The 16,992-nt window shown below is 34.3% G+C and overlaps 1 protein-coding gene across 1 annotated transcript; it reads right to left on the reverse strand.

Annotated features, from left to right (window-relative positions):
* Nucleotides 1–850: 850 nt before the first annotated feature.
* LOC121266177 (protein ACCELERATED CELL DEATH 6-like) lies at nucleotides 851–15,941 on the reverse strand. The gene is made up of 5 exons (XM_041169961.1): nucleotides 15,160–15,941; nucleotides 14,747–15,038; nucleotides 13,003–13,009; nucleotides 2,389–2,625; nucleotides 851–1,486 (listed from the first exon to the last, which is right to left on the reverse strand). Exons 1-5 carry the CDS (start codon nucleotides 15,881–15,883, stop codon nucleotides 851–853), a joined length of 1,896 nt encoding a protein of 631 aa, XP_041025895.1. The 5' UTR covers nucleotides 15,884–15,941.
* Nucleotides 15,942–16,992: the final 1,051 nt, after the last annotated feature.

Consider the following 16,992-nt stretch of genomic DNA (forward strand, 5'->3'; position numbering starts at 1 on the left):
ACCAAGAGGTTAAAAGTGGAAAGCCCATTATAGCCTAAATGAGATTGATGTTACTGAATGTGATTGCACAACTGAATTGTATGATTGAGGAGGCCTTCAAAAATCAAGGGGATGCTTCCATACGTTTAACGAACTCATCTACGTATCATCTTTATTATTATTATTTTCCTAATCCTTTTTTATATTTATTTCTCAAATTTACACTTTTATTAATAAAAACATGCAAATGTCAAAATATTATTGGAATATTTTATCTTAATAAAAAGAAAAATACTCATATTAACAATTGTGCAAGATATGATAAAAGGATAAAAACATCACAAAAAATAGAATGAACGAGTTTTTCTCATTTATTTTATTTTTAATTTTTTATTGAGCGATTGATATCATTTTGTCAACTAAGAGATATTACGTTCATATTAATATATGAAAAATATTTGAAAATATTACGAATTTAATGGTAGGTATAAAAATTATTTCAAATGAACAAAGAAAGAAAACGTCAAAAAGATTTAAATGATTCATAGAAAGAATGGTTAAATTGACATGTATGCTGCACTGTAAAAATCGTTAATTAAAATAGAAAAAATGAGTTTTAGTTAGATATTTCATATGAAAATTTAGATAAGCCATTGGTAATTAATGCTCAAAGGAGGACAGAGCGTTACATGCCATGCCTCAAAAAGATCGCCAATGGAGATCAATGGAAGTTGCCAGTTGTAAAAGTTTGAAATTGCAGGTATAAATGTTACTAGTTGAGTAACCGAGGTGGCATTTTGGAACTAAACCCCATATACAATGATATTTATCTTAAAATAAAAATGTTAAATACTCATAATATTTTTATTGATTAGATCAGAAACATCTTTGCATATTGCTTAAAACTTAATTCAAAGGCTGAGCAGCATAATTTCATAAATATATAAACAAGGATAGGAAAGAAGGATAAGCAAATAATACAAGTAGAAATGGCAATATTTGAATGCTCTAATACAGCATATGTACCTGTGACAAATGCCAAAATCATTGGTACCATGGAGGAAAGAAGAAACCGAAAGGCCATTTTAAGAAAACGTGTGCGATCATTGAACATGTCTTCAGAAGGTGGGATAAGCGGAATAAATAAGTGGATAAAGACAGCCGAACTAGATAGCATCAATGATAGGGTATCTGTAATGATGAATGCTTTGAACGCAACACTTTTCCTCAAAACTGCCATGCCTGAAAGTGAATGATCATCTCCACCAGCGATGCCCCCGGGCATGGTAATGCCAGCAGCAAAAGTCACGGTTGTAATGAGTACAGCAACTACCAAATGGGCTTGAGCTGCTTTCTCCTCCTCTTTCATCTTTTTCTCCCTCTCCTTCAACTTCACATCCTCCAGCTTCGGCTCCTTCATATTAATGGCACCAAACCCGACTTCTAATAATCGTCCGCTGTGAAAGAGATTATAATCTTCTATGTCTCCAAAAAGGTTCTTCATCTTCTGTAAAATATTTATTGGGCGGAATCGTGAGTATTCAGTATTTTTCTATAGATTGAAAGAAAACGAGAAAAGAAAACAAATCCAAAGAACATTTGTTTGAGAAAGCAAGGCGGCTCGGTAAAAAAGAATGACAAAAATCAGAATATATGAAGATAGTTTACATCGTATTTAAATGCATCTTACAAAAAAACATTTAGCAGTTATAAAATGAATAGAAAAATATTATCATTCCCAAGATGCATCATTGTATAGAAGATATATCAAATCAAATATGTTTTGAAACGAAACAAGTTATGTTGTTAGTTAGGATATAGTGTACGTACCTAGTTCACATAATATTGATAAATGGATAAAGTTTACATCAAAGGAAAGTTTGTGGATTCTTTGTCACATCATCTTCAAATTAAAGTCATAACCTAAAAGGATTCAGCTTGGATGGAATTGGACCGGGTCCAGTTACTATTGAAATTGGACCCACACCCTATAACCCGATACAAGTACAACACAATACGAAAGCAAAATTGATTACTACAAACCCAATTCATGTCTACCTCGATTGCAATTAATTTGACATTTTATTTCAAACTCTTCTTCACACTAATTTAGAGACTTTGTGGGCCAAACGAAAGGAAATAATGGTAAATATTGCGCTCGGAGTGAAAAAATATATAACAAATCATTTAAGAGATATATATGGAAGCTAAAAGCTTGCTTTGAAGAATTCAATAGCTATTGAGATTCTTGAAGTATGGCTTAAAAATATTTGATAAAAGAGAGAAAAATAGTATATATTTCTATATGGGAGAAATTGAAAAAGAAAAGCTGGTCGATCCATCGATAGTTTAAGAAAATGAATAGTTTTTTCCAAGAAAATTTCATGAACAGATAAAAGATTACGTTACCTTAAATTGATCATGAACAGTTTGATAGCTTTGACGTAAGACTTGACAAGCATACTGGTTCTCTTTGTTGAAGACCATTTTCTCAACTCTTGGAGAATTCAGGACACGCTCGTGGTACCGAAAAGAATTGCAGTAGTAATAGAGAGGTGTATTCCCGTCGTTGTCCTTCTGATTCAAAAGATTCCGGAGAGACGAATTATCTTGGATCATTAGCGCAACATGTGGCCGCCAATTGGTCTGCTTGTTTACATAGAGCGCGTCCGTATCTTTCCGAAATGTTTTTGGTCATTCCTAAAAGGAAGACATTAGGATATAGAAAAAGGACCACTTAGGTGAAATTAATCTAAAACCGGCCCAGTGCATATCAAACATCTTTATATTTCACGAATTCGATGTCCTGTCATATTTGATAGCACCACGTAAACATTGTTTTAAGCCGATTATGATTCCAAAATGCTGAAAACGATATATAGGCAATACCTTCATCACCCCAAAATGCTGCAGCATGCAAAGCCGTTCTACCCAAGCGGCCATCACAAGCTGGATACTTGAATTTGTTTAAAATTTCTGACACCAAATCTGGAAAATGTCTCTCGGCAGCCAAGTAAAGTGGGGTCTCACCAGCAACATTAGCACCAAACGAAAATTCTGGATCTACCTCCATTAGTAACTGTTTTACCACTTCAATGTGATTGTGATGTACAGTTTCATGTAAGGCCGTGTCTCTCTCTTTGTTCAGCTTTCCAATCATCTCCGTAGAAGCTTCAACGAGTACTCCACTTTCGAGATCTGGATGCTGAAATTTTTTATGTTTAATCAGGACTTCGACTATGGAAGCATGCCCATACCTTGCCGCCACATGTAACGGAGTATCATTATCCGCGTTGGCTTTCAATAAAAGTGGCGGGCACTTGTCCAGTACATCTTTCACAAAGCTTGCGGCGGGAAACTCTTCTTCAACGAGGATACTTGAAATGCAAATATGTAGGATTGTATTTTGATTAACTGTTAAAAACCCATCAAGTGGATCGGGACTTTCACGTTCCAAGACCTCCAGGTTGCCTTTCGCCGCCGCTTCATAGATTTTAGGATCCATTGCAATGATGGCGCCTCTGTATGCTGCACCGTCGTGATTATATATTATAATATATTTTATATGATTTATTTTTTAAAAACATTTATAGTTAATCAGTAATATCTCAGATCCAAAACTAAAAAATAAAAAATAAACACTCAACAAGCAAATTACTTATAATTAAGACGTACAAATTCATCAGTAGCATAACTACGAACGAGACATTTCACCATTCATGAACTATTTTTAGAGAGCACAAATGAAAACGGACCAGCTTACTAATTCTAAGTTAGTAAGTAATGCTCCTTTAACTTCCCTGAAATAAGCTTACTTCTCGATCGACCTCATGAGCTGAATCCCAATGAAGCACAATTTAATCAGCAAACTTTACAATAATATTGAGAAAGAAAAGAAAAGGAGGGTCTTGGGTTTGTCGTCTTCGGAGGGGAAAAGAAAAGAGGCGGTGTTAAAGGGTAGGTAGGGGAGCTACAAGCTTGGAGATGGCAGACCATTCGAAGGAAGAAGACCTTATCCTTGAAACTGGAGTGATGGAGGTGAGATATTTATATACAAGCGCTTGATCACTGGGAGTAACGATACACACATAATATATTTTACAACACATATTTTAAAATACGGATACTTTTATAAAATGACGTTACTTTTATCTAATATTTTACTAATTTTTTTTTTATTTTAAAACATGATTGTGTAATATGTTGTGAAAAATGATGTGTATTTATCATTTTTCATTTGAAAAATATTGATATATATTTTTTAAGATATTGTAGTTTTTAATAAATATAAATTTTAACTTTTATCTGAAATTATGTTAATCAAGTCAAATGAGTTATGCGTTTTAATTCAACTTATAAAATTAAACAAACGGATTAAATGAGTCGTATCACATTAATATATTTTTAATTAATTATTAATAGATCAAAATGAAAGACGCAATATAATCCGTTATTCAAATAGCTTAGATTAAGATTTAAGAATTTCACGCGTTTAATTTAACGAATTGGATTCAAATTAATCTATTTAATTTAATATTTATAACTTAACACGAGTCCAACGCCAACACGATTTGTCATCCTAGCAGAGTGTGGGTTCGAACAGGTTGTCCGGTGTGAGAGTAGGCGCCAAATTATTGAATTAAGTAGGTAAACTGTGCCCATAAAAGTAATCGTACATACATTTCAACCAAAAAATAAGTAAAATTGTTGATAAGGATTTATTCGGAGAATGATATGAGATGAAGATTTTATGAATAATAATAAAATAATTTATAATTAATAGTGAGATAGTTTAAAAAATGAGAGAAAAAATTTAAAAAAAAAATTTGGAATATTTTTTTCATTAGATTTGTTATTATTCCCTTCCTTTTAGAAATGATTTGATTATATTTAAATAATATTGATGTGATACATAAAATCAATTCAATTTTAAATCAGTTTAAAATTTAAAATTTAAACCACATCAAACTGATTTATATATTATCTGATGTACTGATACATAAATCAGTTTAATTTTAAAATAAAAAAAAAATACATTCCGATTTGATTAATAAATTGATTAATTGGTTTCGATATTCCTTAGCATATCTTATAAACTGATTAGTTTGTGAGAAAATACTTATAAAAGCTTCGAATCAGGCATGTAAAACAATTTCGAAAAACAGCTAGAGAGTGTTTTTTGTGTTCTAACAAAGCAAAGTGTAAAGGAGAGATGATCTTCGTTGAAAGGGGCTGGAGGGCTTTTTATACAAGTTATGGAAGATGATAAGTCTAGAATGAAACTTGAGTGTTGATATTTTCTTCCAATAAAATATACAAATATCAACCAAGAGTCTTCAAGTGGAGTGTAGAAGAGTGAGGTGGCTCTTTAGTTTTTTACTTCGAGAGTCTTCTAGGTTCTCTTGAACAAATCTGGTTAGGCATGTAGAGGGTGAACTTGCTTAGTCAAAAATCAATGCCAAGTGGGCCAAATTCGTGGACCTTAACCGAATGCGCCTCAATTTTGGATTTTAAGAGGGTTTGGGTTGCTATTAAGCTCAAATCTGTTTTCTCTTGACCCAATAAAATATCCAAGGTTAACAAAGTTGGATAATGATGTTCTAACACAAATTTGAAGGATTAATAGCATGTGAAAGTAATTTAATCAAGCAATTAAACAGAATGCTAGAAACTGATTCATTAAGGTTTTGGAGGTCAACTTTATGGTTTGGATAAAACTGTTCAGGATTTCGGTTTCCACCATACTTTTGGATTCTTAGTTAGATCCCAACCATATAAGATTTTACTAAGGTGGAAAATCTGGTTTGGCACAATTTGATTGGTCGGATGGAATAGGATTTTTGCTTAGGTGCCATGATCTCACACCTTGATTCATTCAAATCTATCAACCGTTCCTCTTGGTGCCAAGTGTCTAATACTATTCATTCCAAAAAAAGTGAATAATAAAATTATCATCGAAAAATCCTAAATGTCCATATTAACCTACAGTAAAAATTATTTACCAAAATTCAACCCCAAAGTGCTCCTAAAAATAAAAACACAATTTCGAACATACATTTTGTTCGAAAATATGAAAATGGTTATTGCGTCATAAAATTCTAAATAATCAACTGAGTTTAATGGCGCTAACCATAACTCATTCTGACACTTCTAACTACCTCAAATAATTAAAATCTCACTTCTCGCACCATAGTGAGTGATAGCTCTGATTATGCTCACAAACTAAAACCTACGCGATTAGTCGAATCGTGAAAACTTACGGTATTTTTACGATGTTCCTAAAGTGTAAGACCCAGCCCATTGTCAGGCCCAGGCCCGTGAAATACTTCCAGTTTTGACGTCGTGTAGATTCACGTCCATCTTCCTTTTTCATGCATGCCGTTCATCCCTCTTCTCTCTAGGTTTTTACCCTTTACTTCATATAGCTTATATATATATATATATATATATATGTTATGCATTCTTGACCTAGATTTTGTGCCACTCATCTCCTCTTCACAGAAAATCAACCGAGAGTCTCCACCTCTCACTGTGAACCTCAGCCAAGCTGTATCATGCACCAGCCATCACTCCCTGTTAAACACCAACTGTGTAGCTCGGTTAGCAAGCAGTGCACTGTCTCCACCAAGCCGATCCACGTGCCGCTGTCCCACCAAGCGCAGCCCACACTGGTACCTCAGTCACTCGGAGTTCACCACCCTAGTCGTGCGCCACCGTCCCTCCGAGTTCCACGTCCGGTTTTGCAGCTGTCGGTTAAGGCCCCCACCTTTGTTTTTACTCCAAGAAACAGAGGAGTCTTCTTGCATCCGTATGCCACAAATCTACCTTCCCACACTGCCAGCCATCGTCGCATCGCACCACCCTCTGTCTGTTGCACGCCACCTCGACCTCTCGGTAAGCCACCAACCTCCCTCACTGCATCTCCCCTTTTCGGCTTTGCTCTATCCGCCTCTCGCTCACTCACCTCGCCCTCTCTTCTTCTCGCATGCTCAGCTCAGCTCGGCGGCAGCTCTACCGCACTCTTGCTCTTCAACCGCACCCCAGGGTCCCGCCAGCCAGCCCTGTCGCTCCGTACTCCATCACGCTAGCCTCGGTTTCCCTTGGGTAAGCCTCTGCCGCCGCATGCTTGGTTTATTCCCGTATGTTTGCTCCTCTGGTTTTGCTCTTGTAAGTTATATATATATATATATATATAAGTATGTATATATATATATACTTATATATATATATATATATATGTAAATTGATCACCTAATAGTCGACTACTATTACCAGACTACCCTCAGTTTATCTTCCATATATATTTTCGGATAAGTGGTGCATTTGGGTTTATATTTTAATGGGTTTTTTTTTTTTTTTTTAAGTTTCATAAATTATTGTATTTGTGTAGATGATATTTTAATAATTTTGTAAATTAAAGGAAGTAAACCTATTTTTTAAGAGAAGTTTTTCATGTCGTATTTTATAAGATTTTTTTTTTAAAAGTAGTTAAAATATTCTATTAATTTGTAATATGTTGTTGGTATTCTGGATATTTTGATATTAGCATTTATTGAGTTCTGTAATTATCTTAATACGTGTGCGATTGAATTTCTTATTCGGTACGATTTCGATTAAGTGGATATTGATGATTTTTAGAAAGTGATAATGTATCTTGAGGTTATGAGAATTTTAGGTTTTGAGGAATTAAAATATGTTATTTTAGAAGCTTAGGCTTAGACATCGAAATACGTGATTGATTGGAAATTTATAGAAATTACGTGATTATCTTATAGGTGACGATTAATTCTTATTCGGCTTTGTTGAGGAAATTTTTGGAAAGCTAAGAAGTTCAGGTAAGCGGGGTTCCTATGCTAGACCTTACACCAATTAGTGAGACTGAGGTTGACTTTTTGAAAATTTTGCATATTTTTGTGATGAAATGAGAATTTGGGAAAAAACCAACCTCGGTCACTTATTTGCATTACTCATGAAATTTGTATGAAAAAGAGAAAATATTTTCTGACATGCATTGTGTGGACATGAGCTAAATTTTGTCATTTTGTCTCTGAAATCTGAAAAAGAGCGATATTGAGAATCTGAAAAATTGTGTATTTATTTGGAAAGATGCTCCGACTTTTATTTTCAGTATGTGAGAATGATCTGATTATGTTTTGGTACTCTGTTTTATTTTGATATGGCATCTGAAAACCTTTGGCATGGTGTACTGATTTTGTATCTGACTATGTCTCTGCTCTGCTCTGTTTGGGTTGGTACCAACTTCTCGGTCTCTAAGTGCACCCACTTTGGAAACAAAGTGGTTTATTTGTGGTCTTTCCTTTGTGCACACTCGGGGCTTCGAGGAGAATAAGGGAAAGATTTCACCTTTGTCTCTGACCGATTTGGCCACCGGGGATAGCACAACCCTACCACGGGGGTGAAACATGGTCTCTTCTCTATAAGATGCTCTGTTTTGATGTGATGATGATGTTTAGGTTATGTTATGCCAAAGTACTCTGGGTTTTACTTGACTTAAAGTCATCGCTCTGTTACTTTTGAAAACATGTTTTGTTCTACATGACAACTCTGGAAAATATTTTGTTATGCATACTGTACTCTGTAAATGCTCATGTTTGCATGCTAGTATACGTTTTCTGCTTACTGAGTTGTTGATAACTCACCCCTATATCCATAATATGTTTCAGATAATTTTGATGCAATAGCTAGAAATCAGGAATAGAGAGTATTTGCAAGTTTTGTTGATCATAGAATGCTAAGTGCCTTGGGGTACAAGGATTTTTGGAGGATCTTTTGGTAGTGTTGATATTTTATGTGGCATAGGTATGTTGAGTAATGGATATTTCTAATCTTTGTGGAAAAGTTTATGTATATCAATGAGACACTTTTGATGTGCCCTTATGTAGGAACATGGATATCTGTGTTGAACAAATAGGTTAATATGTTATGGAGATTCTAGTTTATTTTAAAAGTATTATTTGGAAATGATTTTAAGCGATATGAGTTAACTCTCCGGACCCTCGGGGGACGGGGCTTTACATAAAGTCTATAGAAATTCTATCATTGAATTTCTAGCGGGCTGTTATAGCTGTGCTCGAATCCAAGGACCAAACTGCTGAGATTTCAAATCATCCGCTTGGTGCTCAAACCTCTGCCTGGAACAGCCCCTCCCTTTATGAAATAAAGTACCACACTAAAAGCAAAAATTCTGTAGCCTCTTACATTTAAAAGAAATCCAATATTGCTGCTCCTGAAACTTCAGCCACCTTCCTCTCAATAAAGGCTTATGGAGGTCAATTGCAACCCTCACTCGAAGACATCTCCCCCATGCCAAACCATCAGACTCAACATCAACTCAAATGACATGATCAATTGAGGATCCAAATTGTTCCCCCACCTCTTCTATCATGGCTGCCAAAGGCAGGTTATGAAGTTGAACCCAAAAGGGTTCAAAGTTAAACTGCAACGCATTGATGGACACAGTTTCTTCCACTTCTAGCCAGGGTTAAGAGGTTCTTATAAAAAAACCATGGATGACCACTAAGAACCTTTTCTTTATCAGTCAACTTCTGAAACTCTGATCACCCGTTTCTTAAACCTCAACCATCCCTCCAACCTCCAAACTTGGGACATGGTCATCTTGAAAGCTTCATTGTTTACACCTTTCTCAGATAATACTCTTCCAATAACACAGTGTTTCCCACGTACTCTCCCCTCCTTAACACCCTCATGAGTGACATGGAAGATAGAAATCTCTTCCCTTAGCCAGTTCTTCCTCTTCCATCACCATGCCACCCTACCCAACTCTCACAGTGATAAGAGACTTACACCCTTGCACAAGACAAAGGCACTAAACCTTACTCTGTCTCAAGACATTTAACATATTCATCTTTGTATCATTCTTTACTATTTTTTTACTTTTTCCAATCTTTTTTTGTATATATTTCTCGCATTTAAAATTTTATTTGTAAAAACATGCAAATTTCAATATTATTAGAATATTTTCTCTTAATAAAAATAAAAATACTCATATTACCATTTGTGCAAGACATGATAAAAAGGATAGAAAGATCAGGAAAAATAGAATGAATGAGGTTTTTCCTTTTATTTTCTTTTTAATTTTTTATTGAGCGATTGGTATCATTTTATCAACAGAGAGATATTGCGTTCATGTTAATATATTAAAAATATTGAAAATATTTGAAAATATTACAAATTTAACCGTAGGTATAAAATATTTAAAATGAATAAAGAAAGAAAAAATCAAGAATATTTAAATGATATATAGAAAAATTAGATAAATGGATATATAGTGTATTGTAAAAGTCGTTAGTTAAAATAGAAAAAATGAGTTTTAGTTTATTATTTCATATGAAAATTTAGATACGCCATTAGGAATGCTCCAAGTTGGACAGAGTGTTGCATGCCATGCGGCAAAAAAATCGTAAAGGGAGTTCAATGGAAGTTGCGAGTTGTAATAGCTTGCAATTGCAGGTATAAATTTTACGAGTTGAGTAACTCGGGTGTCATTTCGGAAATCGACGAAAACTAAGTTACTAAATTTGCAATTAAACCCAATATACAATGATATTTATTTTAAAAACAAAGTTCCGTACTCGTAATATTTTTATTGATTAGATCAAAAACATCTTTACATAGTGGTTAAATCTTAGCACGAACCAATTTATTTTTTTAAATATATAAACAAGGATAGGAAAGAAGGATAAGCAAATAATACAAGTGGAAATGGCAATATTTGAATGCTCCAACACAGCATATGTACCTGTAACAAATGCTAAAACCATTGGTACCATGGAGGAAAGAAGGAACCATAAGGCCATTTGAAGAAAATGTGTGCGCATACTGAACATGTCTTTAGAAGGTGGGATAAGCGGAATAAATAAGTGGATAAAGACAGTCGAACTAGATAGCATCAATGATAGGGTATCTGTAATGATGAATGCTTTGAACGCAACACTTTTCCTCAAAACTGCCATGCCTGAAAGTGCATGATCATCTCCACCAACGAAGCCCCCGGGCATGGTAATGCCAGCAGCAAAAGTCACGGTTGTAATGAGTACAGCAACTACCAAATGGGCTTGAGCTGCTTTCTCCTCCTCTTTCATCTTTTCCTCCCTCTCCTTCAACTTCACATCCTCCAAGTTCGGCTCCTTCATATTAATGGCACCAAACCCGACTTCTAATACTCGTCCACTGTGAAAGAGATTATAATCTTCTATGTCTCCAAAAAAGTTATTCATCTTCTGTAAAATATTTATTGGGCGGAATTGTGAGTATTCAGTATTTTTCTATAGATTGAAAGAAAGCGAGAACATAAAACAAATCCAAAGAACATTTGTTTGAGAAAGCAAAGCGGCTCGGTAAAAAAGAATGACAAAAATCAGAATATATGAAGATAGTTAACTTGGTATTTAAATGCATCTTACAAAAAAACATTTAGCAGTTATAAAATGAATAGAAAAATATTGTCATTCCCAAGATGCATCATTATATAGAAGATATACCAAATCAAATATGTTTTGAAACGAAACAAGTTATGTTGTTAGTTAGGTTTATAATTATAATTTGAGTCATAACGATATAGTACCTAGTTCAGATAATATTGATAAATGGATAAAGTTTACATCAAAGGAAAGGTTGCGGTTTCTTTGTCAAATCATCTTCAAATTAAAGTCATAACCTAAAAGGATTCAGCTTGGATGGAATTGGACCGGGTCTGGTTTCTATTTGAATTGGACCTACGCCCTATAACCCGATACAAGTACAACACAATACGAAAGCAAAATTGAATACTACAAACCCAAATTGAATACTCGATTGCAATTAACGTGACATTTTCTTTCAAACTCTTCTTCACACTAATTTAGAGACTTTGTGGGCCAAACGAAAGGAAATAATGGTAAATATTGTTCGGAGTGATAAAATACAGTTGTGGAAGCTAAAAGCTTGCTTTGAAGAATTCAATAGCTATTTGATAAAAGAGAGAAAAATAGTATATATTTCTATATGGGAGAAATTGAAAAAGAAAAAGTCGATCCATCGATAGTTTTAAAAAAATTATGAATAGTTTTTTCCAAGAAAATTTCATGAACAGATAAAAGATTACGTTACCTTAAATTGATCATGAACAGTTTGATAGCTTTGACGTAAGACCTGACAAGCATACTGGTTCTTTTTGTTGAAGACCATTTTCTCAACTCTTGGAGAATTCAGGACACGCTCGTGGTACCGAAAAGAATTGCAGTAGTAATAGAGAGGTGTATTCCCGTCGTTGTCCTTCTGATTCAAAAGATTCCGGAGAGACGAATTATCTTGGATCATTAGCGCAACATGTGGTCACCAGTTGGTCATGCCATGCGGCAAAAAAATCGTAAAGGGAGTTCAATGGAAGTTGCGAGTTGTAATAGCTTGCAATTGCACGTATAAATTTTACGAGTTGAGTAACTCAGGTGTCATTTTGGAAATCGACGAAAACTAAGTTACTAAATTTGCAATTAAACCCAATATACAATGATATTTATCTTAAAAAAAAAGTTCCGTACTCGTAATATTTTTATTGATTACGCAGGTGCCACCCCAATTTTTTAAATATATAAACAAGGATAGGAAAGAAGGATAAGCAAATAATACAAGTGGAAATGGCAATATTTGAATGCTCCAACACAGCATATGTACCTGTAACAAATGCTAAAACCATTGGTACCATGGAGGAAAGAAGGAACCATAAGGCCATTTTAATAAAACGTGTGCGCATACTGAACATGTCTTTAGAAGGTGGGATAAGCGGAATAAATAGGTGGATAAAGATAGCAGAACTAGATAGCATCAATGATAGGGTATCTGTAATGATGAATGCTTTGAACGCAACACTTTTCCTCAAAACTGCCATGCCTGAAAGTGAATGATCATCTCCACCAACGAAGCCCCCGGGCATGGTAATACCAGCAGCAAAAGTCACGGTTGTAATGAGTACAGCAACTACCAAATGGGCTTGAGCCGCTTTACCATCATCCTCATCCTTCTGTTTCTCCCACTTCTTCATCCTCTCCACATCCTCCTCCTGCTCCGTCTTCCTCTTCTCAATTTCATGATACCCGACTTCTACTAATCGTCCATAACTATGATTTTTTGCTTTAAAAAGGCTCTGCTCCTTCTGTAAAATATTTATTGGTCTGAATCATGAGTATTCTTTATTTTTCTATAGATTGAAAGAAAGTGAGAAAAGAAAACAAATCCAAAGAATATTTGTTTGAGAAGGCAAGGTGGCTCGATATAAAATAATGACTAAAATCAGAATATTATATAAAGACAATTAACTTCATATCTAAATGCATCTTACAAAAAAACATTTAGAAGTTATAAAATGAATAGAAAAATATTACCGTTCCCAAGATGCATCAATATAAAGAAGATATATCAAATCAAATATGTTTTGAAACGAAACAGGTTATGTATGCCAGAATTATAGGAACATGTTCTTGAAATTTGTTAGCTAGGTTTATAATTATTATTTGTGTCATAACATATAGTACCTAGTTCGCATAATATTGATAAAATGATAAAGTTTACATCAAAGGAAAGGTTGTGGTTTCTTTGTCACATCATCTTCAAGTTAAAGTCATAACCTAAAAGGATTCGGCTTGGATGGAACTGGACCGGGTCCAGTTTCTATTGGAATTGGACCCACGCCCTATATATAACACCCGAAACAAGTACCACACTATACGAAAGTACAATTGAATACTACAAACCCTTAATGTCTACCTCTTCTTCACAGTGATTTAGAGACTTTTTGGGCTAAACGAAAGGAAAAAATACAGTTGTGGTCGGTCACAAATATATAACAAATCCTTTAAGAGATATGGAAGCTAAAAGCTTGCTTTGAAGAACTCAATAGCTATTAAGATTCTTGAATTTTCTATATGGGAGAAATTGAAAAGGAAAAGGTCGGTTAATTGATAGTTTTAAAAAAAATGAGTAGTTTTTTTTTTTTTCAAGTTTCATTAATATTTATTACAAATGACAGTATTTATCTTCCTTCTACAAAGCATTGAAGGAAAAAAAAAAAAAAAAGACTACGTTTCGTTTTTTTTATCAAAATAATTTTTTACAGAAAAAAAATTACAGAACGGCATTTTGTTAAGTTTATATATTCTTCTAAGGTTGTAAGAGTGAAATCTAAGCCCTGGGTTGGAAAGCCGAGTTTCAGTGGCAAATTAACACAAAATGAATATATATACCATCTCAAGAGTCAAAAGACCAAAACAATCTATTAAAAAAAAATTCAAATATTTTTTTCATTAGATTTGTTATTATTCCCTTCCTTTTAGAAATGATTTGATTATATTTAAATAATATTTATGTGATACATAAAATCAATTCAATTTTAAATCAGTTTAAAATTTAAAACAAAAAGAAAAAACATTCCGATTTGATTAATAAACTGATTAATTGGTTTCGGTATTCCTTAGCATATCTTATTGAAAAGATAATAGAGTACGTTACCTCATAAAGTTTGAAGCTTTTTCTTGAATAGATTTGATGAGCATTCTCGTTCTCTTTGTTGAAGACCATTTTGTCAACTCTTGGAGAAGTCAGGAGAGCCTCGTGGTACAAATTAGAATAATTGCAATAGTGATGGAGAGGTGTATTCCCGTCGTTGTCCTTCTGATTCAAAAGATTCCGGAGAGACGAATTTTCTTGGATGAATAGCGCTGTACCTGGCCACGAGTTGTACACGGCGAGATGCACGGCGAGATGGAGTGCATTGCGGCCTTTATTGTCAACCACTTCGCAACAATCCGGACACATTGATATAATCTCTTCTGTTACTTGTTCTTGGTTAAGATGAGCCGCAATGTGAAGAGCTGTCCTACCCTCTGCGTCTTTCATATATGCTACCTCTCTACCATATTGCAGCAATAGTTTTGTTGTCTCAATGTGACCCATGTATGCAGCCATGTGAAGCGGAGTCCAACCTTTTTGGTCTGCTTGTTTACATAGATCGCCTCCGTATTTTTCCAAAATGTTTTTGGTCATTCCTAAAAGAAGTTAAACGTGCTAAATTAATGTAATAATGTCCTGTCATATTTGATATCACCACATAAATATTTTTTTAACCAAATCATATTCTACAATGCGGAAAAGATAAAATAACAATACCTTCATCATTCGAAAATGTTGCAGCATGCAAAGCCGTTCTACCCAAGGGGCCATCATAAGCTGGTGACTTGAATTTGTCTAAAATTTCTGACACCAAATCTGGAAAGCCTCTCTCGGCAGCCAAGTAAAGTGGGGTCTCACCAGCTTCATTAGCACCAAACGAAAATTCTGGATCTACCTCAATTAGTAACTGTTTTACCACGTCAATGTGATTGTGACGTACAGCCTCATGTAAGGCCGTGTCTCTCTCTTTGTTCAGCTTCCCAATCATCTCCTTAATAGCTTCAACGACTCGGCCACTTTCGAGATCTGGATGTTGGGATTTTTTTTGTTCAATTAGCACTTTGACTATGGAAGCATGCCCATACCTTGCCGCCACATGTAACGGAGTATCGTCTTCCGCGTTGGCTTTCAATAAAAGTGACGGACACTTGCCCAGTACATCTTTCACAAATTTTGCCGCTGAGGCTGGATCAGTTCCTCCAGCGGCACGAAACTCTTCTTCAACGAGGATACTTGAAATGCAAATATGTAGGATTGTATTTTGATTAAATGTTAAAAACCCATCAAGTGGATCGCGACTTTCACGTTCCAAGACCTCCAGGTTGCCTTTCGCCGCCGCTTTATAGATTTTAGGATCCATTGCAATGAGGGCGCCTCTGTATGCTGCACCGTCGTGATTATTAACGACAAAAATGTCCAAGGTTGCATCCCACTCCATCATGATTTGTTGATATTAATAATATATTTTATATGATTTATTTTTTAAAAACATTTATAGTTAATTAAGAGCATCCACATTAGTCTACACTTATGTATATGCAAAGTCATATTTGCATAATATGAACCTAAAATCCTCTATATTGGCTTATGCATATCTAAATATTTAACTAGCTATAAACAATACTTATCTAAATTTGGATAACTACTATTCACTCTACAAAACATATTTTAATCATTATTTCTCTCTCCTCTCACTCTCTCCCACAATCATTTCATTTTCTCCCTCCTTCAACAACACAACAAACCTTCACATGCACATTCATTTTATTATTATAATATATTATATATATTTTCATTTTATTATATTTTTAATATAATATTTAAAAAAATTATATTTTTTATTATTGCATTTGTATTATTAATGTCAAATGTATGTTGTGGATGCTAATAGCAAAATATATAAAAAAAAATTGATTTTAGCAAAAAATTAATAATAATAAAATAATAATATTTTATTATTATTTTGTCTCAAATATGCATAAGTCAACGTCAGAATTTTGCTTGAATAACAAAGTGGTTATGCAAAAGAAGTGATTTTGTATATGCATATACATATACCAATACTAATGCTCTTATAATAAAGCAATATCTCATATCCAAAACTAAAAAATAAACACTCAACAAGCAAATTACTTATAATTAAGACGTACAAATTCATCAGTACGTAGCACAACTACGAACGAGACATTTCACCATTCATGAACTAGTTTTAGAGAGCACAAATGAAAACGGACCAGCTTACTAATTCCAAGTTAGTGAGTAATGCTCCTTTAATTTCCCTGAAATAAGCTTACTTCTCGATCGACCTCATGACCTGAATCCCAATGAAGCACAATTTAATCAGCAAACTTTACAATAATATTGAGAAAGAAAAGAAAAGGAGGGTCTTGGGTTTGTCGTCTTCGAAGGGGAAAAGAAAAGAGGCAGTGTTAAAGGGTAGGTAGTGGAGCTACAAGCTTGGAGATGGCATACCATTCGAAGGAAGAAGACCTTATCCTTGAAACTGGAGTGATGGAGGTGAGATATTTATATACAAGCCTGAAGATCTTA

The sequence above is a fragment of the Juglans microcarpa x Juglans regia genome, chromosome 1D (genome assembly GCF_004785595.1).
Source record: "Juglans microcarpa x Juglans regia isolate MS1-56 chromosome 1D, Jm3101_v1.0, whole genome shotgun sequence".
Taxonomy (NCBI): Eukaryota; Viridiplantae; Streptophyta; class Magnoliopsida; order Fagales; family Juglandaceae; genus Juglans; species Juglans microcarpa x Juglans regia.

Bases quoted from the DNA above. Each gene is read 5' to 3' on its own strand.
- LOC121266177 (XM_041169961.1), bottom strand. From the start codon at position 15,883: ATGATGGAGTGGGATGCAACCTTGGACATTTTTGTCGTTAATAATCAC. The intron at 15,039-15,159 runs GTATTGTTATTT...AACTTCTTTTAG, and splicing joins AACATTTTCGAATGATGAAG to GAATGACCAAAAACATTTTG. The intron at 1,487-2,388 runs GTAACGTAATCT...AATATTTTACAG, and splicing joins CTGTTCATGATCAATTTAAG to AAGATGAAGAACCTTTTTGG.